The sequence below is a fragment of the Triticum dicoccoides genome, chromosome 7B (assembly GCF_002162155.2).
Source record: "Triticum dicoccoides isolate Atlit2015 ecotype Zavitan chromosome 7B, WEW_v2.0, whole genome shotgun sequence".
Lineage (NCBI taxonomy): Eukaryota > Viridiplantae > Streptophyta > Magnoliopsida > Poales > Poaceae > Triticum > Triticum dicoccoides.
This window is the reverse complement of record NC_041393.1, coordinates 507476182-507502970: the sequence shown is the minus strand read 5'-3', so window position 1 is coordinate 507502970 and position 26789 is coordinate 507476182. Positions and strand designations below refer to the sequence as shown.

The 26789-nt window shown below is 46.2% G+C and overlaps 1 protein-coding gene across 3 annotated transcripts; it reads right to left on the bottom strand.

The window, feature by feature from the left end:
* Positions 1 to 12419: 12419 nt before the first annotated feature.
* Positions 12420 to 16921, bottom strand: LOC119341620 (tRNA A64-2'-O-ribosylphosphate transferase-like). 3 transcript variants are annotated; one of them, XM_037613487.1, is made up of 7 exons: positions 16517 to 16921; positions 15978 to 16141; positions 14808 to 15522; positions 14374 to 14477; positions 14192 to 14300; positions 13238 to 13297; positions 12420 to 12991 (listed from the first exon to the last, which is right to left on the bottom strand). In XM_037613487.1, exons 1-7 carry the CDS (start codon positions 16836 to 16838, stop codon positions 12822 to 12824), a joined length of 1644 nt encoding a protein of 547 aa, XP_037469384.1. In that variant the 5' UTR covers positions 16839 to 16921; the 3' UTR covers positions 12420 to 12821. The 3 variants fall into 3 exon arrangements, with proteins under 3 accessions (XP_037469384.1, XP_037469385.1, XP_037469386.1); XM_037613488.1 differs by having other exon boundaries at positions 14374 to 14471; XM_037613489.1 differs by having other exon boundaries at positions 14808 to 15518; positions 16001 to 16141.
* Positions 16922 to 26789: the final 9868 nt, after the last annotated feature.

The following is a 26789-nucleotide window of genomic DNA, read 5'->3' as shown; positions in this document are numbered from 1 at the left end:
CGAATTGGACTAGGGAAAAGGGGGCCGGCCACCTCTCCTTCTCCTCCTATTCCTTCTCCCTTCCTCCCCTCTTGGTGGACTCCTACTAGGACTTGGAGTCCTAGTAGGACTCCCTATCCTGGCCGCACCTTTGCCTTGGCCGGCCTCCTCCTCCTCCATCCTTTATATACAGGGGCAGGGGACACCCCATAGACACAAGTTGACACAAGTTGATCCACGTGATCGATTCCTTAGCCGTGTGCGGTGCCCCCTGCCACCATATTCCTCGATAATACTGTAGCGGAGTTTAGGCGAAGCCCTGCTGCTGTAGTTCATCAAGATCGTCACCACGCCGTCGTGCTGACGAAACTCTTCCCCGACACTTTGCTGGATCGGAGTCCGGGGATCGTCATCGAGCTGAACGTGTGCTCGAACTCGGAGGTGCCGTAGTTTCGGTGCTTGATCGGTTGGATCGTGAAGACGTACGACTACTTCCTCTACGTCGTGTCATTGCTTCCGCAGTCGGTCTGCGTTGGGTACGTAGACAACACTCTCCTCTCGTTGCTATGCATCACATGATCCTGTGTGCGCGTAGGAAATTTTTTGAAATTACTACGAAACCCAACAGAGAGTACTTCTCGAGTGAGTTTGAGTCCTTCTGTGCGGAACACGGCATTATTCATGAGAGGACGCCTCCTTATTCACCCCATTCAAACGGGGTTGCTGAGCGGAAAAACCGTACTCTAACGGATCTGGTTAACGCCATGTTAGATACGTCGGGTTTATCCAAGGCATGGTGGGGGGAGGCTATATTGACGGCATGTCATGTCCTGAATAAAGTTCCGATAAAGGATAATGAGATCACTCCCTATGAGAGATGGGCAAATAGAAGGACAACACTCTCGTACTTGCGTACTTGGGGCTGTTTGGCGAAAGTCAACGTGCCGATCCCCAAAAAGCGTAAGCTTGGACCCAAGACTGTGGACTGCATTAATTTGGGCTACGCTAAGAACAGCGTTGGCTATAGATTTCTAGTAGTGAAATCTGAGTTACCTGACCAAAAGGTCGGTACAATCATAGAGTCTAAGGATGCTACATTCTTTGAGGATATTTTTCCTATGAGAGATATGCAAAGCACTACTAGACAGGAATCTGAGGAGACTCTTGAGCCTGCCATTCCTATGGAATATTATGAACGAACACATGATGAAAATCCTGAGGAGGATGACGAGGAAACCCTTGGCAGGGGCAAGAGACAAAGGACTGCAAAGACCTTTGGTGATGATTTCTTCGTGTACCTCGTGGATGATACTCCCACTTCTATCTCAGAAGCGTATGCCTCTCCAGAAGCTGACTACTGGAAGGATGCGGTCCGTAGCGAGATGGATTCCATCATGGCTAACGGGACATGGGAGATCACTGAGCGTCCCTATGGTTGCAAACCATTGGGATGTAAGTGGGTGTTCAAGAAAAAGCTTAGGCCCGATGGTACGATTGAAAAGTACAAGGCCAGGCTTGTGGCCAAGGGCTATGACCAGAAAGAAGAGGAAGATTTCTTCGATACTTATTCACCTGTGGCTAGACGGACCACCATTCGAGTATTACTCTCGTTGGCGGCCTCACATGGTCTTCTCGTCCATCAAATGGATGTTAAGACAGCTTTTCTGAATGGAGAGCTAAATGAGGAAATCTACATGCAACAGCCAGATGGCTTTGTGATAGATGGTCAGGAAAGGAAGGTGTGTAAGTTACTGAAATCTTTATATGGCCTGAAGCAAGCACCTAAGCAATGGCATGATAAGTTCAATACAACTCTAACATCTGTTGGTTTCGTTGTTAATGAGGCTGACAAATGTGTATACTATCGCCATGGTGGGGGCGAAGGAGTTATATTGTGCTTGTATGTTGATGACATACTGATATTGGGAACAAACCTCAAAGTCATTGAGGAGGTCAAATCGTTTCTGTCTCAGAACTTTGAGATGAAGGACCTTGGTGTGGCTGATGTTATCTTGAACATCAAGCTACTGAGAGATAATGAGGGTGGGATCACACTTCTGCAATCCCATTATGTTGAGAAGGTGTTGAGTCGTTTTGGATATTCGGACTGCACACCATCTCAAACACCATATGATCCTAGCGTGTTGATTCGAAAGTCCAAAGGCATGGCTAAAGATCAATTGAGATACTCTCAAATCATTGGTTCACTGATGTACCTAGCGAGCGCAACGAGGCCTGTCGGGGATATGCCCCGCGGCGTAAACCGGCCGCAAGGATAAATCGGCCGGACTTGGCGATTCACCGGTGACCTGCACAGACCAGACGGTTTACAGTTCATTGGTAATCCGGCAGGCGGGCCAGAGGAGTGACAAGACCCGGTGGCCCGTCTGGCGGTTCATGAAGGCCGGTTCATATTATGGTGGGCCGGTTTAAGAGGAAAGGAATATTTACCTTACAAAGAGTTAAGACTAGGACTTGTATCCGGTTTGTATTAGAGATAGACTAGTCCTAATCCTAATAGGACTCCACATGTAAACCGCCCCTTCAACATATATAAGGAGGGGCAGGGCTCCCCAAAGGGGGACAAGCTAGAAGCAAGAAGAAACAATCTCTAGGGCTAGACACAAAGAGGAGAGCCGGTTTACGGCGACTCCCTCGTGATGATAATGAAACCTAGCCTCAAACAACATGTAGGGTTTTTACCGGATGATGTTTCCCGGGGCCCGAAGCTGTCTAAATCCCTGTCTTGTGTTGCGTCTCTCGATTCCGCTCAACCCCTCTCAAGCTACCACATAGATGCGCGGCCTCACGACTAAGTCCTCACCTTAGGACATCTGACGTGTTAATTCCACGACAGTTGGCGCCCACCGTGGGGCCTGCGCACGGTGGTGATGAGTTCTTGAAGGGATTTCTTTAATGGATTGAGAAGTTGGTGATTTTTCGGATAAAAAGCGCCGGTTCAGAAAGATCTGCGTCAACATTGAATTCATCAGCCGGGTTAGTCAACCTGCAAAGATTTACGTCATCGCGAGCCATCAGAGCGATGGATATGAGATTGAGAGTGAACGATGTGTATGAGATTGGTACAGCCGCTGTACGCGCTGTCATGATCCGGCGAAACCGAAACCATGCAGGAATCTGCCGCCGAGTCATCAAGATCACAGTTGCCGAAAAAGCGTCGGATTCGGCTGTTGAACTACGAGGGTACAATCGCTGTTGCTATAGTTTGCTCAAATCCAGAACTACACCGTTAGTTTGGTGCTGCTATTCTCCACGTGGTGTTATCCACATGCAGGATCAAGTCCCGAGGAGACTATACATCGCTGCTGCTACTACTACTTATCACAAAGAAACGAAGACTATACATGCCGGATCAAGTCCTAAGCCGGCCTCGCTGGCGTGCCGAGCTGCCGCTGCGACCCGCCTTGGCCTCACTCCGCCTCGAACCGGACCTCAGCCGCCGCTGCCTCGTCGGCCCTGGCCCGGGCCTTTGCTGCAGCTGTTGCCGTGAGACGAGTCGACCGTCCTCTGAGCCACGGACCCGTTCTGAGGTGATGGCTGCTGAACAATGAGAAGCAATGCTGCTACAACGCACACATCAAATCCATCAGGATCTTCAAAACCGTCCGTATGCCTATATTGAAATTATCAACTAAACAATTGCAGCTAGTATTGTTCAAAAAAAAATAAAAAATTGCAGCTAGTACAAGTCGGATCACTGGAGACCACGACCCGGATTTCTTCTCTATTGATGAGTCGCTCGCGGCGGTCAAACCGCTGCTTGAGCCGCCTCCTATATGACGGGTCAACACCGGGCCACACACGGCCTCGTCTCGAGCTGTCCTCCCGCCGAGCGACTCCTCTTCCGAGCCACCGTTTTTTCTATCGTGGTCAGCCCGTAAATTACTTGTGAGCCGCTGTCATTGACTCACCTCGACTTACCTCTCCTTCAGCCCGGCCTCCGACCGAGCCAAACCGCCGTCCGAGTCACCGCCCACCGTCTCCGCGGTTGGTTCCGCCCGCCAGGGCCACCGGGTCTGCGCGACCATCTCTGTTCCCCCAGCGGTCGGCCTCGCCTGCGCCTGGTTGCCGGGTCGCCGCGCCTGTGGATTTGATCACAAGCTGCTGCTGCTTCAAGCCCCCCTTGACGGTGCCGTCTCCGCTGCTAAGGCCCGCGTCTTCACGGACACTGGCTGGTGGTGCCTGCATCCTACTGCTGTGGTTCCCGCCATTGGTCGGTCCTCGGTGTTGTTTTGATGTTGCTGTGTAAGTAAATGGGAGGAGGACTCTGGTTCTGAAAACAAGCGAGCAAGCCAGAATGTGTGTTTGTTGGAGATAATGTGCGGAGAGAGAAAGCAGTACATGGAGTCCAGATGACATGTGTCAGCAAAGGGAGGCGTATGGCGTTCTGTCATTTTCTCTTCCGGTTTAAAAGCAGCATGGATCAAGTTATCCCTCTACGTACTTGACAGTCACAGCATCGGGGGCGTCATGACTCACGAGCGACCCTGTGTGTGCATGCGTTGAAGCATTGATTGCATTTTAATCAAAGCGTTCCACGTACAAACATCATGTGAGATAAGAAAAAGACGGAGGACAGGTTACATGGAGGCCTGGTAGTACGGCTATATAACAATCCATTCAACACCAACATCCGGTTCATCCGATAAAAATATCAGGTGCTATTTTTTCTATTTATTTTTAAGTATATATTAATTTATCCAAAAACAATTGCTCTGGCTTGCGATGTTTTCTATGCAGGATAATTATTCACTGCAAGAATAATCATTATGTCACGGATATAAAGCTCGCGTCAATATTATCCAGCGCCAACATCCAGCCATACCGCATTGTTCAACGAATTTGTGCAAACCACCACCTTTGTGGTTCAGTCTACAACAACATCCCCGCGGCCGGCTCACTCGCCTGTGCCGGTTTACAACACCGGCGCCGGATCACCCGTCTGCGTCGGTTTACAACACCCGTCCGCGCCGATTTACGACACCGGTGCCGATCTTCCCCGTCCGCACCGGTTTACAATGCCACGGCCGACTCATCTATCCGAGCTGCCTCTGATGTTGTGGTCGTTTTTGTCGTCCGTCTCTTGCGGCCTGGTCTACATCAACATACCGGGCCGCACCTGTCTGCATGAGCTATTTATTGAGTATGAGCAAGTCACAGCTTGGGTAGCCCGATTTTCTTTCAACAAAAAGGAGGCAAATTATCATATACTATCAACCGCCGTTTGCACTGGATGGCTCAATGGGCAGGCGCGCAAGTCGCCGCCACTACAGTTTGGTTAACTTCAAATCGCCAGTTGGAAGGAACCATTGGCCGAGTTGCTGACACGGCTCATACGGGATCATTTATAACCCGCCGCAGTCACCTCAACCTTCTGTGGATTTACATCGTGCTATCAACACCAGTGATATACAAGTTATGTCGGTTTATATCATGGTCAAATATGAAGAGTTTCAAGCCAACTCCTCGAGTCACCTTGAGACTCGGGGGCTACGATGACATGACTAAGCAAATCTTGCCAGCAAATTTAAGAACCCCAGGACGATGGAGGGAAAGATAACCCGGTCCCGGAGGCTACTGTTATTTGAAGGCCGTCAGAAAATTTCCGGCTTAGTAAGTATATGACAGTTACAAAATCCCGGCTCAATGAAGAAGATCCGGGTCATCAGAAAGGATTCCGGTTTAAATTCCGGCTCAAGGGAAGTCAGTCTCATTGAAGCTCTGAAGCGCCCAAATCCGGTTTAACAATGTCCAGTTCAAAAAAGGAATTAACTTCTCGTAAGTTCGAGTTTAAAGACCGTCAGAAAATTTCCGGCTGAAAATGAAGATTCCGGTTTAAAATCCGGGTCAAGGGAAAGATGTCTCCCACAAAGCTTTGAAGCTCTCAATATCCGGTTCAAAATCCCGGTTCAAGAAGGATTTATCTCTTGCAAAAAGTTAAAGGGTGCCAAAGAAGACTTGCTGCCATGATGCGCGGTCCAAACATGGGTATCATGCCTTATTGGCTTATCATATTATTGGTCACTTGGGGGCTTGGTCGTATCCGAACCATAGCCACGCCTCTTGGTCGGCCTAGTGCCATAACATCACTGGGGGCCTTGGTCGTGTTCGAACCAACGCGACACCTTTTGATAGGCGACAGCCACCAGATCACTTGGGGACATGGTCAAGTCTGAACCAGTCACGCCTCTTGGTCGGCCTAAGGCCACAAAATCACTTGGGGGCTTGGTCGAACCCGAACCATTGCCACGCCTCTTGATCTGGCATATATGCCACGAATCATTTGGGGACCTGGCTGACTTGAACCATAGCTACACCTTATTGGGAGCTTGGTCGTGTCCGACCATGGTAACACCATCTGATCAGCTCAGTAAAGCATGTTTTTGCAAATGGTCTTATCATTGCCTTTGCTTCCATATTTTTTTTCATAACTGTTATTTGATTTTTGTTGCGTTTTTTAAACCGATAACATTTTTAAACCGGTTCAAACTGTCAAATTGACGGAACACGGTCAAATCTTAATCCGGAGGCCATCTGCCCGGTTTGATTTTCTATTACCATCCTATTATGGAGTAAACCGGCGTTCATTAACCCGGCTTGACTTTCAATTACAAGTTGTCAATACAGGATCAAGTTATAATCCGGAGACTATCAGCCCGGTCTGGTTTGACTACGAGTCGCCAGTATTATATATGGTTAAACCGGTGTTTATCACAACCCGGTACGGTTTATCATCAACCGGCACAGTATGAAAGGAGTTATCAGTACTCAAGATTTGGGTTATCACCCTTACTACAAAAAGTTGGTAAAATCAACGATGTGATTCAATGTCACAGGTATGATATATTTCATATTTGATTATTCTTAAGTGCAGCCTTGGTTATAAACCCGGGTTATATGTTGGGCATTATGACCCGTCCGGCGGTAAACCGCCAGGACATTTTAAACTTGTTGTATGCAGAAACAGGTTGAATAAAGCATGATTATAAATCACTGAAGTTTATTAAACCGGCCTGGCTTTCGACTATGTGTCGCCAGTATGATGATAAATTATCCGGTGTTTGTTAAACCGGCCTGGCTTTAAGACGATAAGTCGCCAGTATATGATGAAAAATTATCCGGTGTTTATTAAACCGACCTGGCTTGGGATTTAAGTCGCCAGTATATATTTGGATTGCGCCATTGGAATCATGCGCTTATAAATCATTGGATTATATTATCTTGAATAGCCAACATGGCTGGATTTTTATTATGGTTATCAATAACCAATATTATGATTGAGGTTTCTAAAGTCGCTTCAGCGCAATGGCTATTATTTTATCAATGGATATGATTTATTCTACAATGGAGGGAATAGTCCCGAGTCGCTGCAGGCTTATGACCCGGCACTTGGGGGCTACATTATTTAAGTTGAGATTACATTAAATACACAAGTCTCATGTCGCTGCAAGCATGCACCATGACACTTGGGGGCTAATGAAAAGTCATTCTCTGCTCATATTATTGAAGACCCGACTCATCACATTATAATGAGTCGGCCCTTGGGGGCTACCAATTGCTCCTGTCAACAATTGAAGGTACAAAGCTTTTTATTCATTATATTGAAGAGTCCGCTGCTCAGTTGGTAAAGCACAAGGCTCTTAACCTTGTGGACGTAGATTCAAGTCCCATGATGAGGGTTACATCATATGGTGTTATTTTTATTGAAGTATATATCAAGTCCCAGCTCAATATTATCTTACTGAGCCGGCCCTTGGGGGCTACACATCATTGCTCAAATCTACATGATTATACCTACAAAGTCCCTGCTCATTATTGCATAATGACCCGACCCTTGGGGGCTACACTGGTTAAAGTTTTTATGAGTATAAGACAATTACAAAGTCCCAGGTTGCTGCAAGCATGACAACCCGGCACTTGGGGGCTACATAATATGGAGTATTCAGTTTTTACTAAATGACTGGGATGAACAACATGGATTTCTTCTTAAGTGGCAGTATTTATATTGAAGCAAGTCTTAAGCCATCACTTTGTTCTGCTCAAGACTTGGGGGCTACAGGTATTATATTATTATGGAAGAACTATTTTCAAATTCTCTGTTTTGAGCAAACCGGATTGACCCGGCGTCATCAATAAACATGAACTGGCGTTGGCAACAATCATGACTCGGAATTATCAAGTTTTATAACCCGACAATGGTGGTAATCATAAACCGGCAAGTTTTACATCTTCAAGCCGGCTGGATATCAGTTGAATATTTTAGAGACTAATATTTTTGTCAAGTCAGAGCATTGAAGGCCAATTCAAATGGATTCTTTATTTACAATATTTTTTCTGCGAGCAAATTGATTATGAAGCTGGTCTATTGACTTGGATTTTCTAGAAGGAGGAAGTGACAAGGATTTAAGGATGATCAGGTGTCGGTCTACAAGAATTCTTAACCCGGAGCACAACCCGCCAAATTTGTTCTTGTGTTTATTTTTGCAGCATAAGTTTACCATGGATAAATCCAAGCTAAACTTGGGGGCTAATGTCGGGGATATGCCCCGCGGCGTAAACCGGCCGCAAGGATAAATCGGCCGGACTTGGCGATTCACCGGTGACCTGCACAGACCAGACGGTTTACAGTTCATTGGTAATCCGGCAGGCGGGCCAGAGGAGCGACAAGACCCGATGGCCCGTCTGGCGGTTCATGAAGGCCGGTTCATATTATGGTGGGCCGGTTTAAGAGGAAATGGATATTTACCTTACAAAGAGTTAAGACTAGGACTTGTATCCGGTTTGTATTAGAGATAGACTAGTCCTAATCCTAATAGGACTCCACATGTAAACCGCCCCTTCAACATATATAAGGAGGGGCAGGGCTCCCCAAAGGGGGACAAGCTAGAAGCAAGAAGAAACAATCTCTAGGGCTAGACACAAAGAGGAGAGCCGGTTTACGGCGACTCCCTCGTGATGATAATGAAACCTAGCCTCAAACAGCATGTAGGGTTTTTACCGGATGATGTTTCCCGGGGCCCGAAGCTGTCTAAATCCCTGTCTTGTGTTGCGTCTCTCGATTCCGCTCAACCCCTCTCAAGCTACCACATAGATGCGCGGCCTCACGACTAAGTCCTCACCTTAGGACATCTGACGTGTTAATTCCACGACAAGGCCTAACATCGCGTTTGCTGTGAGCAAACTGAGCCGGTTTGTTTCCAAACCGGGTGATGTACATTGGCATGCTGTTGAAAGAGTTATGCGCTATCTGAAAGGTACTATGAACTATGGACTTCACTATACCGGAGACCCGTCGGTACTTGAAGGGTATAGTGATGCAAATTGGATCTCTGATGCTGATGAGATGAAGGCCACAACTGGGTATATGTTTACTCTTGGAGGTGGCGCTGTTTCCTGGAAGTCTTGCAAGCAAATGATCTTAACGAGATCGACAATGGAAGCAGAATTAACAGCATTAGACACTTCTGGTGTTGAAGCAGGATGGCTTCGAGATCTTTTGATGGACTTGCCACTGGTTGATAAACCGGTTCCGGCTATCCTTATGAACTGTGACAATCAGACTGTCATCACCAAGGTGAAGAGTTCAAAGGACAACATGAAGTCCAACAAACACATAAGAATGAGATTAAAAGCTGTCAGAAAATTAAGAAACTCCGGAGTGATAGCGCTGGACTATGTCCATACGGCTAAGAATCTGGCAGATCCCTTTACGAAAGGGCTATCACGTGTAGTGATAGATAGTGCATCGAGGGAGATGGGTATGAGACCCACATGAGTTGCCATGGTGGTAACCCAACCTATGTGATCGGAGATCCCATGAAGTAGGACCTGGGAAACAAGCCAATGGTGAACTGAGGAGAGTAACTTTACTAACCCACTCCGTTGGAGATGCAATACTCTCGAAAACTGTATGAAAGGATGACTATTGTCTTAATGTGTTCCAAGGCTTATATGTATAAGCAAGATGCTATCTTACAGAGCGATCTTTGGAGGAACACACCTATGTGAGCCCAACTGCTAGTCACAGTCTATGAGATTGAGGTGATCTCTAGTAAGCTCATGAATAGGCCAGGAGTGTGACTTATATGCTCCACCCGAGGGGTCAGCCTTCGGCAGCCCAGTACTAGTAAGACATGTGGTGAAACTTCTTTACGCCAAACTGACAATTCAAGGCATAGTCCATTGTTCAGTTGTGAAGGAGTGTAGCTACTTGCTCTAGGTGAAGCTCAACCTTAACAGGTCTTCACTGAAACGCTAGTATATCAAAACAGCGTTTGGAACAAAGGACAAAGTGGGCCCCTGAGATCTGGTGGGGGATTGTTGAAATGTGAGATGGGCCTAGAGCCCATATAACAATTTCAGATTTGATCTCTAAGGGCCCATGTAGGTGGCATGACAAGGTGGTGAGAAGTTTAGTCCCACCATGCTAGTGGAAGGAAAGTTGGAGTGGTTTATAAGGGTGGCTCTTCTACATGCTATTGGAGCTTGAGAAGAGAAGAGGCCCTCGCGCGCTCCTCCTCCGCCGCCTGCCTCGTCACGTCACGTCACGATGCGGGTTGCGGGAATGAGCCGAGCCGAGCTCACACCTATGCGCTTATTTTTGCCAGTCACTAACGGAGAGGTTCTGACAGCAGGGCCACGATCCGAGACGTCGGATCGTGGGCTGTCACGGACTCGGACGTGGGTCAAGCCCACGTCTCTCCACGCGGCTGCGTCTATATAAGTGTGTTGTGTCCCCTAACCCTAGCCGCCACGAACAGATCACATCTGCTCACGCGCACGCCCACCGTCGTTCCTTTGCTGTTGCCGCCGCCGGTGACTCCATCCTGTCCGCCGCGTACACGGTCGACAGGAGAGCAGGTCTCCGAAACCACGCCCTTCTGGTTCCTGTACGGGGTGAGGGGCGAATAGGTTTTTGGGCAGCGATTACGCGACTGCTCGCTTTCGATCGTCTACTTCCTCTACGTCCGCGTCGCCTTCATCATCACCATGTCCACCGACCCCGACCGTGCCGCCGCCGAGAAAGCTGAAGCCGACAAGAAGGCCGCCGAGGACGCTGCTGCCACCAAAGCCGCGGCCTCTGCATGGCCTACTGGAGGGTATAACTCGTTTATCCCGCTCCTGATTATTTTCATATTAGCAGTACTAGCAGTATGTGTAGATTTGTCTACTGTTTGCTTAGTACGTGCATGTTTAAATCAAAGTCAGTACGTCATCAACTTAGTCAATGCCATGCTAGTGATTTACTCGTGGATTAATTTAATCGAGAAATTGCCTATTTACTCAACATGGAGCTGCTTCGTTAAACACACTAATATTTCATTAAACTTTTTGGACTACATTGAAGATATTTGACTTAATTATATTTCATTAAGCTTTTTGAACTACATTGAAAATATTTGATTTAACCAAGTGATAATATCAACTTTCTGCATTTTACTCCAAACCATGTAGTGTTTATCCTTCCAAATATTTGCTTTGAGAAGTTTTCCACGTCGCGTATCGTTGGCAATGGCAAATCATACATCATGTATTCATGACCCCAGTGAGGATGCTACTAGTTAAGTGTGTTCGTGATATAAATCTAAGTGGTTCGTTACCTCCTCATAATATTTGTACTTCTCTGATTCGCCTCTAGACTTGTACCATCCGCCAACCCTTATTGCTTAATAGATCATTTTGGAATGGGATATACATCCCAGGTACTGGATCAAGTGAAGACTCTAGGCTTCCATCAAGCCACTACTACATTTCGTTTACATTAAACCAAAATGAATACATAAAATAAAACCTTCATGAAATGAGCGATTTTTACTTTCATATTTTCTTTGAGAACCCTTTGAACGCCTTCTCAAAGGGTTCTAAAAAAATTCAGAGCAGAGTAACCAAGCCCAACTAATTACCCTATCAGTTCTGTTAAGCCTTGACAAATGATCCTTTACTACCTAGACATCATGTATTGACTCATCTTATGACCACGGCTGCACCATTATCATCATTCATCAATGTATTCAAGGTTTCTACCTAATATTGTAAGTTTTTCACATTTCAGATTTATGCATCAATTTGTATGCACCTATACGACTATAAACTCGATCACGATCCAGTGCAACATCATCACATCATCAACGTGTTAAATTGCTCAATTCGTCACAAGCCTTTGAACAAGGTATTGCTTAGGACACACTTCCTCCGAGCTTTCTTTCACACTAGTACACCCGCACCCGCTGTTCCTAAATACGAAGTAATAAGACATTTTCACAGTTTCTTACATCTGTGGACAAAGGGAGCATTAGATTCAAGACGAGCACTTCACATTTTGATATGCTAGGTGCAGTTTCCCAACAATATATCCTTTTTTTAGAGGTTCCCAGCCAACCATATACTGTAAAAACAGCAGTACAGGCTCGAAGAACAAATAAAATGAATGTCTGTGGGATTAGGAGTTGGTACAAATAATGTTACATCGACCCAAAACTGTGTCTCCATCATTACAAGCTCTCTCACAAGTATAAAACTCAGTGCTCTCGTAAAACAAGAATACTATAAAAGTCAGTTCAAAAAGCTACTTGGGTATTTGGTTGTTGCCAGTACATAATAACTGGTTTTCATTCAAATGAAGAAATGCTGATCAGTATGGGGTCCATCTGGACGGTGGTGCTTGAGCTATTCCAAGGACAACTAGTGACCATTAATTCTTCAGACACTAGAAGATCATTGGAGAATGAAGAACACGCAAGAATCAACTGCAAGCCCAAACCTGACTATCCTGTGGCAACTGATGAGAACAAATGCCTCATCGGATGCATTTTTCCACAGAACTAACAGGGCAGCTGTTCCTTTTCGTTGCATAGAAAACCATAGACCTGCCTCAAGTTTCCCCTAGATGGCCGCGCATTAACGGCGTATTTGCAAATGAACACCAGCCTCTTCCTCATCTCCAACTTGGTGATGTCTCTTCTCATAAAAGATTCGCCGCAGTCAAAGGACCCTTTAGATAAATACATACTGATTAGTTCAAGATGAATAGACATGACTTATTCAAAGTATATATAGTTCTGCAGAGCACCTACCTAGTATTAATTTTTTTTGATTGCATTATGGTCATCCATGGTTAGAAATGAGCGCAGAAAAATAAATTTGTATGTCATGCAGCTATGCAGACAAATAAGAACGGGTTCCCTATTTACTCTTGAAATCAATAAGTAAATATAATTGCATTCAGGATTATGCTTACCAGTGTCACTGAATAACCGTGTGATTATTGCCAAGGCTACACAAATGCTTATATCTTCTCCTGAAAGGGCAGGTAAAAAAAAGAGTTAAGCTAACAGGCGTAGGCAAACTTGTTGCTAAATAAAATTATTTGAACAAATATTGATCAAACAAAGCCCACCCTAACATATTACCAAAACTGACTTGTGGTCATCACATGACAGTTGGTGATGCGGCATTTACTTGCCATCATGGGAGTCTAAAGTTTAACTCATTTGGGCCACATCATGCATGGTCTGTAGCGTGGCCAATGAACATTGGCGTGACACCATTTAACAGCCGGCAAAGGGAGCCGCTTGCTCCACCGACATAACCAAAAAGGATTATTTATTTTTTTATAAAAAATGGGGGTGGGGAGTGTATTTTGCATCCCTAAACTGTCTGACCACTCTAAACTCTAAAACCGGTTAAATATAAACCTCATCTCTGAAAATAAGGTATGTCACAGTACCTCCATATCATCCAAAAAAAGCTTGCAAATATATAAGAGTCAGGTCTTTTATAAGTTTATTTAAAAAAACAAGCCCCAAAACTAAAATTAAAATTCTCCTGATTTTCAAGTTCAAAATAATAATAATAAAATTATAAATATGACCAAATGTTTTCAATCTAGAAAAGTTTGGGACTAAAATTTGCACTCAACTCACGCGATGAGTAGAGGTCGTGTGGCAGAAAAATAGGTAGTAAGACGTCTAAGGGTTGTGTGCACTCAAGCTTTAGCGGTTTGTCTGATTTTAGACTTTAGCGGTGTTGTGTGCACTCAAGCTTTAAAAGTTTGGATGCTGGTATTTGAAAAAGATAGTTCTAAAGGGGTTATTTATAATAATAACGTGTTCACAAATGGTACAGGTTTCTACACGGTAAAAGGAAAGTGCATGTAATATTTTCTTTTGGTAGGTGAACTTTGTCAACTCACCATTTTGACAACATAGCAGCATTTTTCTCCTTGCGATCAGATTTTTCTTTGCAAAGCTAACTGCTTTAGGAAGATTTTTCAACAAAGAAAATCGCTCATCCTTGGAACCCTGCAAAACGGAAATATAGAAGTTGATGTCTGAATAAAGAGGAAATGCAAAGGGGTAAAACAATATCACTAACCACAATAGGTAGCTCAAGGTAAGAATCTTCTGATGAACTAGGAGGCAATCTTGATGTGCTGTCACAGTTCAATATGCAATCCATATCAGCCAAGCCATCTGCAACTACATAAAGGGACATAAGAAACACTATCATTAAGGTTCTTTACCATGTCAACTACTCCTATGGCAAGGTTTGATGTCCCAATGAAGTTGTTCATTATGTAGTTGACATAATATTAGGAACTAGGAGTAATTTTTATTTCCTAATGAACAATACTATTAAGCCAAGTTTGCAGTAGGAACTGGGAGTAATTTGTTTAGTGATAGTGTTTAATAGAGTAAACTTGGCCATAATAAACAATAGTATTGTTCATTATGTAGTTGTTCAATAGAGTAATTTTTATTTCGTAATGAACAATACTACTAAAGAAGGTGCACAGTTAATCAGTATACCTTGCATGGTAGATCCTACTGCAAGGTTTGATGTCCCAATCCAGAAGACTACATGACCACCATTGGAGTATTGTGTATTTGCTGGAGCAATAGTAGAAGGGTTTGAGTTCATAGGTTGTGCGATAATTGTATGATCTCCCTTGTAGGGTTCGAGTCCATGGCTTGAGCACTTTACATGCTTAACTATAACTTGTGGAGAATGTTCACCCCTCTGCGCACGGTAAACCCTATCCTTTTCAACAATATCGGCAACTAACTGATTACAAAGATCTGGTCCACCATCAAGTAGATCGTATGAATGCTTCCAGAATAATGTAGGAGTTAGACCACGTGCCCAACTCTCTTCATCATCTCCTGCACCAGGAATATAGCGCCAGCTGAATTCTGACGCCGTCCTTTGTGTAGCCACTGTACCAGATGCAGATGCTGAAACTAATATGATGGGAGTGAAGTCCCATAACTGATGATCTGGTACTTCATTCAACCATATACGTGTATTTTGTGATATCCACAGTGGACGGAGTGGTTTCTGCAAACCTAATGCAAGAGAATGAATGTCTGCACCACAAGATTCAAATAGGTTCGCCCATTCTTCAATACGCCCCTCTATTGCATTTTTCTCAGTTTCCAGAACCCATACAGGAAGATGAACTGAGCTATCCCAGTTTGATGAACCAGAGTACTCTTCAGCATCCCCGTTTGATACAACAGCTGACTAACAGACAGAATTATGGAACATTGTGAGAACAAGTGAACACATATTCTTCTCGCGAAGAACAATCCGCAATATGGAAAGAAAGGCTGAAATAACAGAAAAGGAAGATATACTGTGACTAAACTACAATATATGGTTGTGAGTTGTGACCTCATCCCAAATAGAAATGTGGTAGTGAAGTAGGTGCCATGTTAAATCATGAAATTAGCACTGCTGCTCTTATTTTTCCATGTAGTTTTCTAGAGTAATAAACTAATATATAGCTTCCTCGTAGACATTAACTTAATACAAGGATTATGCTAAAACAGGCATACTGAAACATGTGGTCTACCGTACAAATTTCAAATATAGCAATGGCAATTGGCAAAGCATTGGGGTAAAGAAAATGTGCACAAGTGGAAATTAGCAGGATATACATGCATATTCTAATAAATCGAAGTAATCCATATACCAACCGTTTCAGAATTCAATCCGCTACCTTGGTTGATAGCCCGCAGTCGATGCCTCTGAATGGCTCGATTGAGAACACAGCACCAAATGGGTATGGTCTTTGCCATGCTGTCAGGAAATCGTTTCCCTTTCCTCGTTGAATCAACTATTATGCACCCTCCTCTTTCCCCTGCTCAAAGGGTACCAACAAAACAAATTAAGGTCAACTTAAGCTAAATCCTCAAAAGTCCCAGGCATGTTGCACTCTCCACTCCATTGTCGCCAAAAACACAGTCAGTGATAATAGCCATGTACAGGCAACAGTCAGCATAAGAGTTCAAATGATGAGCATATCTGCACTCATATTCACACTTTTGGCAGTGGGTATTTGAATCAACCCCAAGCAAACGAAACTGAATTACGAGTGATTCAGAGAAGTAATTTTCCTGTGAAATCCTACTTCTGGATATAAATCACCGTGCGGGATGGGAACGTCAAAGGGGATACGTACTACGTACTTACTACAAGTTGTGCAACGAAGGGAGGGAGCGAGATGCATACATACCGGCGAGGAGGGCGAGGTGGAGATTGAGGCGGGCCGTGGAGAAGCCCCAGTTGCCGGCGTGGCCGTCGGTGGACTTGAAGTAGCAGGTGGCGGCGAGGGAGCGCGGCTGCGCGTACCAGAGGCCGCAGCGGAGGTTGGCGACCAGCGGCAGCGCCGGCCAGAGCGCCGCGATCTCGGCCACGAAGGCCGCGTCGTCCGCCACGCTCCGCAGCGCGTTGTACAGGGTGCTCTCCCGCCGCTTGATGCGCCTCGCCGCCTTGTAGATGCTCAGCGGCCCCTCCTCGGCCGCGTGCTCTGACGCCGCGGCCGCCGCCGCCGCCATGGGGAGAAGATGCGGGCTGTGGCTCCGGAGCAGAGTGGCGGCTCCGACTCGGAGGTACCGGTTTGGTCTGTGTCAGGCACACGTCGCCGCCTCTTTACCCTTTTTGTTACTGCGGGTTTCGTTAGTTCCATCGTCAGATATAGTACAGCGTGAGCTAATCAAACAGTGTAAGGTAAAGGCAGTCCGACAGAGATTTGTTTTCCGAGGTAAACAGAAATTCACGATATTTTGAGATTTTTGAAGGAAAACTCAATAAGTTTTAGTGATCCAATTGGATTTTTTTTGAAAACGTTTACAATCAACCGGTTGATTTTACGCTCGCGTAAACCGTCTCCGACGCACGCCACGCGTCCTGTGGGGCCAGGCACCGCCCAACCTTATCTCCCCATCCCGTCTCGTATAGATCACGAGAGCCACTCATTTCCCCCCGAGCCCGATCTCCCTTCGTCCTCCACCTCTCACCTATGTTTCGCCCGTTGATCTGTCATTGCCCATGGATGCATCAAGCGCCGCTGCCCAAACTCCACGCGGCGCTGCAAGCTACTACCAGCCCCGCCGTCGTCGCCGGAGTTGCTTAAGAGCTTCACTGGAGCCACCGGTGCTACGTTGGAGCTCTGCCAGAGTTGCATTGGAGCTTTGCCAGACGTCGTCGGTGTTGTGTTGGAGCTTCGCCAGACATCGTCGGTGCTGCGTTGGAGCTTCGTGGGACGCCCATGGTGCGCCATGAGAGCTGTAGTGGAGCTTTTGCCAGGGTGCAGCAGCGTTGTGTCGAACCTATCGCACGCTTACTACTCCGTGAGGTTGTCATCCAACGGTTACCAGGGCGTTGATCCGGTTGATTCGTAGCAGTCGCCTATTTTTTAGGGGGATTAATTGGATAGGGGCGTGCTACGCGTCCACCGACTGGTTTTTTTAAAAGATCGTCCGAGTCGTGAGCCGTCAGATCGTATGTCATCGAGCGGCCAAGCGGCGTTCTTCACTTTTGCAACAAGGTAATATTATAGAAACATTTGCAACAGAGGTTGTGTTGCAGAAATTTTTGCGAATGTCATGTTTTAGAAAACTTTTGCAACATAGGCTATGTTGCAGATTTTTTTTGGCTTCATCTTTTTTGCAAGATAGATGATGTTACAGAAAAAACTTTTACAACATAGGTAATGTTGAAGAAATTTTTACAATGAAGAAATGCTGCAGAAATGCCACCCGCCGACGCATGTCGGAGGCGGCGGGTGATGACCGGGGACTGCACGGAGGAGGTTGGCGGGGTCATGCCATGCTTGGGCACTCTGCTGCAGCCAACAGTCGTGGTGGATGCGGGCAACGGCCCAACGAACTACGTGTTGGGGAACGTTGCAGAAAACAAAAATTTTCCTACTCGTTTCACCAAGATCATCTAGGAGTTCATCTAGCAACGAGTGATCAGATGCATCTACATACCTTTGTAGATCACGCACGGAAGCGTTCAAAAGAACGGTGATGATGTAGTCGTACTCGACGTGATCCAAATCACCGATGACCAGCGCCGAACGGACGGCACCTCCGCGTTCAACACACGTACGGAACAGCCACGTCTCCTCTTCTTGATCCAGCAAGGGAGGGAGGAGAGGTTGAGGGAGATGGCACCAGCAGCAGCACGACGGCGTGGTGTTGATGGAGCTGCAGTACTCCGGCAGAGCTTCGCTAAGCACTATGGAGGTGGAGGAGGTGTTGAGGAGGGAGAAGGAGGCAACCAAAGGCCAGGGCGTTCAGGTATGAAGTCCCTCCTCTCCCCCACTATATATAGGGGTGCCAAGGGGGGTGGCCGGCCCTAGGAGATCCAATCTCCTAGGGGGTGCGGCGGCCAAGGGGGGTTTTCCCTCCCCCCAAGGCACCTAGGAGGTGCCTTACCCTCCTAGGACTCTTGCCCCCTTAAACCCTAGGCGCATGGGCCTATGTGGGGCTGGTGCCCTTGGCCCATTAGGCCAAGGCGCACCCCCTACAGCCCATGTGCCCCCCCGGGACAGGTGGACCCACCCGGTGGACCCCCGGGACCCTTCCGGTGGTCCCGGTACAATACCGATAACCCCGAAACTTGTCCCGATGCCCGAAACAGGACTTCCCATATATAAATCTTTACCTCCGGACCATTCCGGAACTCCTCGTGACGTCCGGGATCTCATCCGGGACTCCGAACAACATTCGGGTTACTGCATATACATATCCTTACAACCCTAGCGTAACTGAACCTTAAGTGTGTAGACCCTACGGGTTCGGGAGACAAGCAGACATGACCGAGACGACTCTCCGGTCAATAACCAACAGCGGGATCTGGATACCCATGTTGGCTCCCACATGCTCCACGATGATCTCATCGGATGAACCACGATGTCGAGGATTCTATCAACCCCGTACGCTATTCCCTTTGTCTATCGATATGTTACTTGCCCGAGATCCGATCGTCGGTATCCCAATACCTCGTTCAATCTCGTTACCGGCAAGTCACTTTACTCGTACCGTAATGCATGATCCCGTGACCAGACACTTGGTCACTCTGAGCTCATTATGATGATGCATTACCGAGTGGGCCCAGTGATACCTCTCCGTCATACGGAGTGACAAATCCCAGTCTTGATCCATGTCACCCAACAGACACTTTCGGAGATACCCGTAGTCTACCTTTATAGTCACCCAGTTACGTTGTGACGTTTGGCATACCCAAAGCACTCCTACGGTATCCGGGAGTTACACGATCTCATGGTCTAAGGAAAAGATACTTGACATTGGAAAACTCTAGCAAACGAACTTATACGATCTTGTGCTATGTTTAGGATTGGGTCTTGTCCATCACATCATTCTCCCAATGATGTGATCTCGTTATCAATGACATCCAGTGTCCATAGTCAGGAAACCATAACTATCTGTTGATCAACGAGCTAGTCAACTAGAGGCTCACTAGGGACATATTGATGTCTGTTATTCACACATGTATTACGATTTCCAGATAACACAATTATAGCATGAATAAAGACAATTATCATGAACAAGGAAATATAATAATAATGCTTTTATTATTGCCTCTAGGGCATATTTCCAACAGTCTCCCACTTGCACTAGAGTCAATAATCTAGTTACATTGTGATGAATCGAACACCCATGGAATTCTGGTGTTGATCATGTTTTGCTCTAGGGAGAGGTTTAGTCAACGGATCTGCTACATTCAGGTCCGTATGTACTTTACAAATCTCTATGTCTCCATCTTGAACATTTTCACGAATGGAGTTGAAGCGACGCTTGATGTGCCTTGTCTTCTTGTGAAACCTGGGCTCCTTGGCAAGTGCAATAGCTCCAGTGTTGTCACAGAAGAGCTTGATCGGCCCCGACGCATTGGGTATGACTCCTAGGTCGGTGATGAACTCCTTCACCCATATTGCTTCATGTGCTGCCTCCGAGGCTGCCATGTACTCCGCTTCACATGTAGATCCCGCCACAACGCTTTGCTTGCAACTGCACCAGCTCACTGCCCCACCATTCAAAATATACACGTATCCGGTTTGTGACTTAGAGTCATCCAGATCTGTGTCGAAGCTAGCGTCGACGTAACCCTTTACAACGAGCTCTTCGTCACCTCCATAAACGAGAAACATTTCCTTAGTCCTTTTCAGGTACTTCAGGATATTCTTGACCGCTGTCCAGTGTTCCTTGCCGGGATTACTTTGGTACCTTCCTACCAAACTTACGGCAAGGTTTACATCAGGTCTGGTACACAGCATGTAATAGAACCTATGGCTGAGGCATAGGGGATGACGCTCATCTCTTCTATATCTTCTGCCGTGGTCGGACATTGAGCTGAGCTCAATTTCATACCTTGTAACACAGGCAAGAACCCTTTCTTGGATTGATCCATATTGAACTTCTTCAATATCTTATCAAGGTATGTGCTTTGTGAAAGACCTATGAGGCGTCTTGATCTATCTCTATAGATTTTGATGCCTAATATATAAGCAGCTTCTCCAAGGTCCTTCATTGAAAAACTTTTATTCAAGTAGGCCTTGATGCTGTCCAAGAGTTCTATATCATTTCCCATCAAGAGTATGTCATCTACATATAATATGAGAAATGCTACAGAGCTCCCACTCACTTTCTTGTAAACGCAGGCTTCTCCATAAGTCTGTGTAAACCCAAACGCTTTGATCATCTCATCAAAGCGAATGTTCCAACTCCGAGATGCTTGCACCAGCCCATAAATCGAGCGTTGGATCTTGCACACTTTGTCAGCATTCTTAGGATCGACAAAACCTTCCGGCTGCATCATATACAATTCTTCCTTAAGGAAACCATTAAGGAATGCCGTTTTGACGTCCATTTGCCATATTTCGTAATCATAGAATGCAGCAATTGCTAACATGATTCGGACGGACTTCAGCTTCGCTACCGGTGAGAAAGTCTCATCGTAGTCAACCCCTTGAACTTGTCGATAACCCTTAGCGACAAGCCGAGCTTTATAGATGGTCACATTACCATCCGCGTCTGTCTTCTTCTTAAAGATCCATTTATTTTCTATGGCTCGCCATTCAACGGGCAAGTCAGTCAAAGTCCATACTTCGTTCTCATACATGGATCCTATCTCGGATTTCATGGCTTCTAGCCATTTGTCGGAATCTGGTCCCGCCATCGCTTCTTCATAGTTCGAAGGTTCACCGTTGTCTAACAACATGATTTCCAAGACAGGGTTGCCGTACCACTCTAGTGCGGAACGTGTCCTTGTGGACCTTCGAATTTCAGTAGGAGCTTGATCAGAAGTATCTTGATCATTATCATTAACTTCCTCTCTAGTCGGTGCTGGCACCTCAGGAACATTTTCTTGAGTTGCGCCATTTTCCGGTTCAAGAGGCAATACTTCATCAAGCTCTACTTTCCTCCCACTTACTTCTTTCGAGAGAAACTCTTTCTCCAGAAAGGACCCATTCTTGGCAACAAAGATCTTGCCTTCGGATCTGAGGTAGAAGGTGTACCCAATAGTTTCTTTTGGGTACCCTATGAAGACGCATTTTTCCGATTTGGGTTCGAGCTTTTCAGGTTGAAGTTTCTTGACATAAGCATCGCATCCCCAAACTTTTAGAAACGACAGCTTAGGTTTCTTCCCAAACCATAATTCATACGGTGTCGTCTCAACGGATTTCGACGGAGCCCTATTTAAAGTGAATGCGGCAGTCTCTAAAGCATAGCCCCAAAAAAAAAGCGGTAAATCGGTAAGAGACATCATAGATCGCACCATATCTAACAGAGTGCGATTACGACGTTCGGACACACCATTACGCTGAGGTGTTCCAGGCGGCGTGAGTTGTGAAACTATTCCACATTTTCTTAAGTGTGTGCCAAACTCGTGACTCAAGTATTCTCCTCCACGATCTGATCGCAGAAACTTGATTTTCCTGTCACGTTGATCTTCAACCTCACTCTGAAATTCCTTGAACTTTTCAAAGGTTTCAGACTTGTGTTTCATTAAGTAGGTATACCCATACCTACTTAAATCATCAGTGAGGGTGAGAACATAACGATAGCCACCGCGAGCCTCAACACTCATTGGACCGCACACATCGGTATGTATGATTTCCAATAAGTCGGTTGCTCGCTCCATTGTTCCTGAGAACGGAGTCTTGGTCATTTTACCCATAAGGCATGGTTCGCACGTGTCAAATGATTCATAATCAAGAGACTCTAAAAGTCCATCAGCATGGAGCTTCTTCATGCGTTTGACACCTATGTGACCAAGGCGGCAGTGCCACAAGTATGTGGGACTATCATTATCAACTTTACTTCTTTTGGTACTCACATTATGAACATGTGTAGCATCACGTTCGAGATTCATAAAGAATAAACCATTCACCATAGGAGCATGACCATAAAACATATCTCTCATAAAAATGGAACAACCATTATTCTCAGATTTAAAAGAGTAGCCATCTCGAATTAAACGAGATCCCGATACAATGGTCATGCTCAAAGCTGGCACTAAATAACAATTATTAAGGTTTAAAACTAATCCCGAAGGGAGATGCAGAGGTAGCGTGCCGACGGCGATCACATTGACCTTGGAACCATTCCCGACGCGCATCGTCACCTCGTCCTTTGCCAGTTTCCGCTTATTCCGCAGCCCCTGCTTTGAGTTACAAATGTGAGCAACTGCACCGGTATCAAATACCCAGGAGCCACTACGGGCACTAGTAAGGTACACATCAATTACATGTATATCACATATACCTTTGGTTTTGCCGGCCTTCTTATCCGCTAAGTACTTAGGGCAGTTCCGCTTCCAGTGACCGCTTCCCTTGCAATAAAAGCACTCAGTCTCGGGCTTGGGTCCATTCTTTGGCTTCTTCCCGGCAGCTTGCTTGCTGGGCGCGGCAACCTCCTTGCCGTCCTTCTTGAAGCTCTTTTTACCCTTGCCTTTCTTGAACTTAGTGGTTTTATTGATCATCAACACTTGATGTTCCTTCCTGACTTCTACCTCCGCTGATTTCAGCATAGCAAATACTTCAGGAATGGTCTTTTCCATCCCCTGCATATTGAAGTTCATCACAAAGCTCTTGTAGCTTGGTGGAAGCGACTGGAGGATTCTGTCAATGACCGCATCATCCGGGAGATTAACTCCCAGCTGAGTCAAGCGGTTATGCAACCCAGACATAGTGAGTATGTGCTCACTGACAGAACTGTTTTCCTCCATCTTACAGCTGAAGAATTTGTCGGAGACTTCATATCTCTCGACCCGGGCATGAGCTTGGAAAACCATTTTCAGCTCTTCGAACATTTCATATGCTCCATGTCTCTCAAAACGCTTTTGGAGCCCCGGCTCTAGGCTGTAAAGCATGCCGCACTGAACGAGGGAGTAGTCATCGAAACGTGCCTGCCAAGCGTTCATAACATCTTGTTCTGCAGGGAGAACGGGTGCGTCACCAAGCGGTGCTTGTAGGACATAATCTTTCTTGGCAGCTATGAGGATGATCCTCAGGTTCCGGACCCAGTCCGTATAGTTGCTGCCATCGTCTTTCAGCTTAGTTTTCTCTAGGAACGCGTTGAAGTTGAGGACTACGTTGGCCATTTGATCTACAAGACATATTGCAAAGATTTTAGACTAAGTTCATGATAATTAAGTTCAACTAATCAAATTATTAGTGAACTCCCACTTAGATTAGACATCCCTCTAGTCATCTAAGTATTACATGATCCGAGTTAAACTAGACCGTGTCCGATCATCACGTGAGACGGACTAGTCAACATCGGTGAACATCTTCATGTTGATCGTATCTTCTATACGACTCATGCTCGACCTTTCGGTCTTCTATGTTCCGAGGCCATGTATGTACATGCTAGGCTCGTCAAGTCAACCTAAGTGTTTGCATGTGTAAATCTGTCTTACACCCGTTGTATGTGAACGTCTGAATAAAACACCCGATCATCACGTGGTGTTTTGAAACAGCGAACTGTCGCAACGGTGCACAGTTAGGGGGAACACTTCTTGAATTTTATTGTGAGGGATCATCTTATTTACTACCGCCGTTCTAAGTAAACAAGATGCAAAACATGATAAACATCACATGCAATCAAATAATAAACGTGACATGATATGGCCATTTTCACATAGCTCCTTTGATCTCCATCTTGGGGCTCCGTGATCATCTTGTCACCGGCTTGACACCATGATCTCCATCATCGTGTCTCCATGAAGTTGCTCGCCAACTATTACTTCTACTACTATGGCTAACGCGTTTAGCAATAAAGTAAAGTAATTTACATGGCGTTTCTCGATGACACGCAGGTCATTAAAAGAATAAAGACAACTCCTATGGCTCCTGCCGGTTGTCATACTCATCGACATGCAAGTCGTGAATCCTATTACAATAGCATCAACATCTCATACATCACATATAGATCATTCATCATTCATCACAACTTTGGCCATATCATATCACAAACCACTTGCTGCAAAAACAAGTTAGACGTCCTCTAATTGTTGTTGCAAGTTTTACGTGGCTGAATTAGGGTTCTAGCAAGAACGTTTTCTTACCTATGTTAAAGCCACAACGTGATTTGTCAACTTCTATTTACCCTTCATAAGGACCCTGTTCATCGATTCCGCTCCAACTAAAGTGGGAGAGACAGACACCCGCCAGCCACCTTATGCAACTAGTGCATGTTAGTCGGTGGAACCGGTCTCACGTAAGCGTACGTGTAAGGTTGGTCCGGGCCGCTTCATCCCACAATACCGCTGAACCAAGAAAGGACTAGTAACGGCAAGAAAGTTGACAAATCTACGCCCACAACAAATTGTGTTCTACTCGCGCAAGAAGAACTACGCATAGACCTAGCTCATGATGCCACTGTTGGGGAACGTTGCAGAAAACAAAAATTTTCCTACTCGTTTCACCAAGATCATCTAGGAGTTCATCTAGCAACGAGTGATCAGATGCATCTACATACCTTTGTAGATCGCGCACGGAAGCGTTCAAAAGAACGGTGATGATGTAGTCATACTCGACGTGATCCAAATCACCGATGACCAGCGCCGAACGGACGGCACCTCCGCGTTCAACACACGTACGGAACAGCCACGTCTCCTCTTCTTGATCCAGCAAGGGAGGGAGGAGAGGTTGAGGGAGATGGCACCAGCAGCAGCACGACGGCGTGGTGTTGATGGAGCTGCAGTACTCCGGCAGAGCTTCGCTAAGCACTATGGAGGTGGAGGAGGTGTTGAGGAGGGAGAAGGAGGCAACCAAAGGCCAGGGCGTTCAGGTATGAAGTCCCTCCTCTCCCCCACTATATATAGGGGTGCCAAGGGGGGGGTGGCCGGCCCTAGGAGATCCAATCTCCTAGGGGGTGCGGCGGCCAAGGGGGGTTTTCCCTCCCCCCAAGGCACCTAGGAGGTGCCTTACCCTCCTAGGACTCTTGCCCCCTTAAACCCTAGGCGCATGGGCCTATGTGGGGCTGGTGCCCTTGGCCCATTAGGCCAAGGCGCACCCCCTTACAGCCCATGTGGCCCCCCGGGGCAGGTGGACCCACCCGGTGGACCCCCGGGACCCTTCCGGTGGTCCCGGTACAATACCGATAACCCCGAAACTTGTCCCGATGCCCGAAACAGGACTTCCCATATATAAATCTTTACCTCCGGACCATTCCGGAACTCCTCGTGACGTCCGGGATCTCATCCGGGACTCCGAAAAACATTCGGGTTACTGCATATACATATCCCTACAACCCTAGCGTAACTGAACCTTAAGTGTGTAGACCCTACGGGTTCGGGAGACAAGCAGACATGACCGAGACGACTCTCCGGTCAATAACCAACAGCGGGATCTGGATACCCATGTTGGCTCCCACATGCTCCACGATGATCTCATCGGATGAACCACGATGTCGAGGATTCTATCAACCCCGTACGCTATTCCCTTTGTCTATCGATATGTTACTTGCCCGAGATTCGATCGTTGGTATCCCAATACCTCGTTCAATCTCGTTACCGGCAAGTCACTTTACTCGTACCGTAATGCATGATCCCGTGACCAGACACTTGGTCACTCTGAGCTCATTATGATGATGCATTACCGAGTGGGCCCAGTGATACCTCTCCGTCATACGGAGTGACAAATCCCAGTCTTGATCCATGTCACCCAACAGACACTTTCGGAGATACCCGTAGTCTACCTTTATAGTCACCCAGTTACGTTGTGACGTTTGGCATACCCAAAGCACTCCTACGGTATCCGGGAGTTACACGATCTCATGGTCTAAGGAAAAGATACTTGACATTGGAAAACTCTAGCAAACGAACTTATACGATCTTGTGCTATGTTTAGGATTGGGTCTTGTCCATCACATCATTCTCCCAATGATGTGATCTCGTTATCAATGACATCCAGTGTCCATAGTCAGGAAACCATAACTATCTGTTGATCAACGAGCTAGTCAACTAGAGGC

Excerpts from the sequence above, each read along its gene's own strand:
- LOC119341620 (XM_037613487.1), bottom strand. The coding sequence starts at position 16,838 with ATGGCGGCGGCGGCGGCCGCGGCGTCAGAGCACGCGGCCGAGGAGGGG. Across the intron at positions 16,142-16,516 it reads CCACCTCGCCCTCCTCGCCG|GGGAAAGAGGAGGGTGCATA; the intron begins GTATGTATGCAT and ends CCCTTTGAGCAG. Across the intron at positions 14,301-14,373 it reads ACCTTGAGCTACCTATTGTG|GGTTCCAAGGATGAGCGATT; the intron begins GTTAGTGATATT and ends TCCGTTTTGCAG.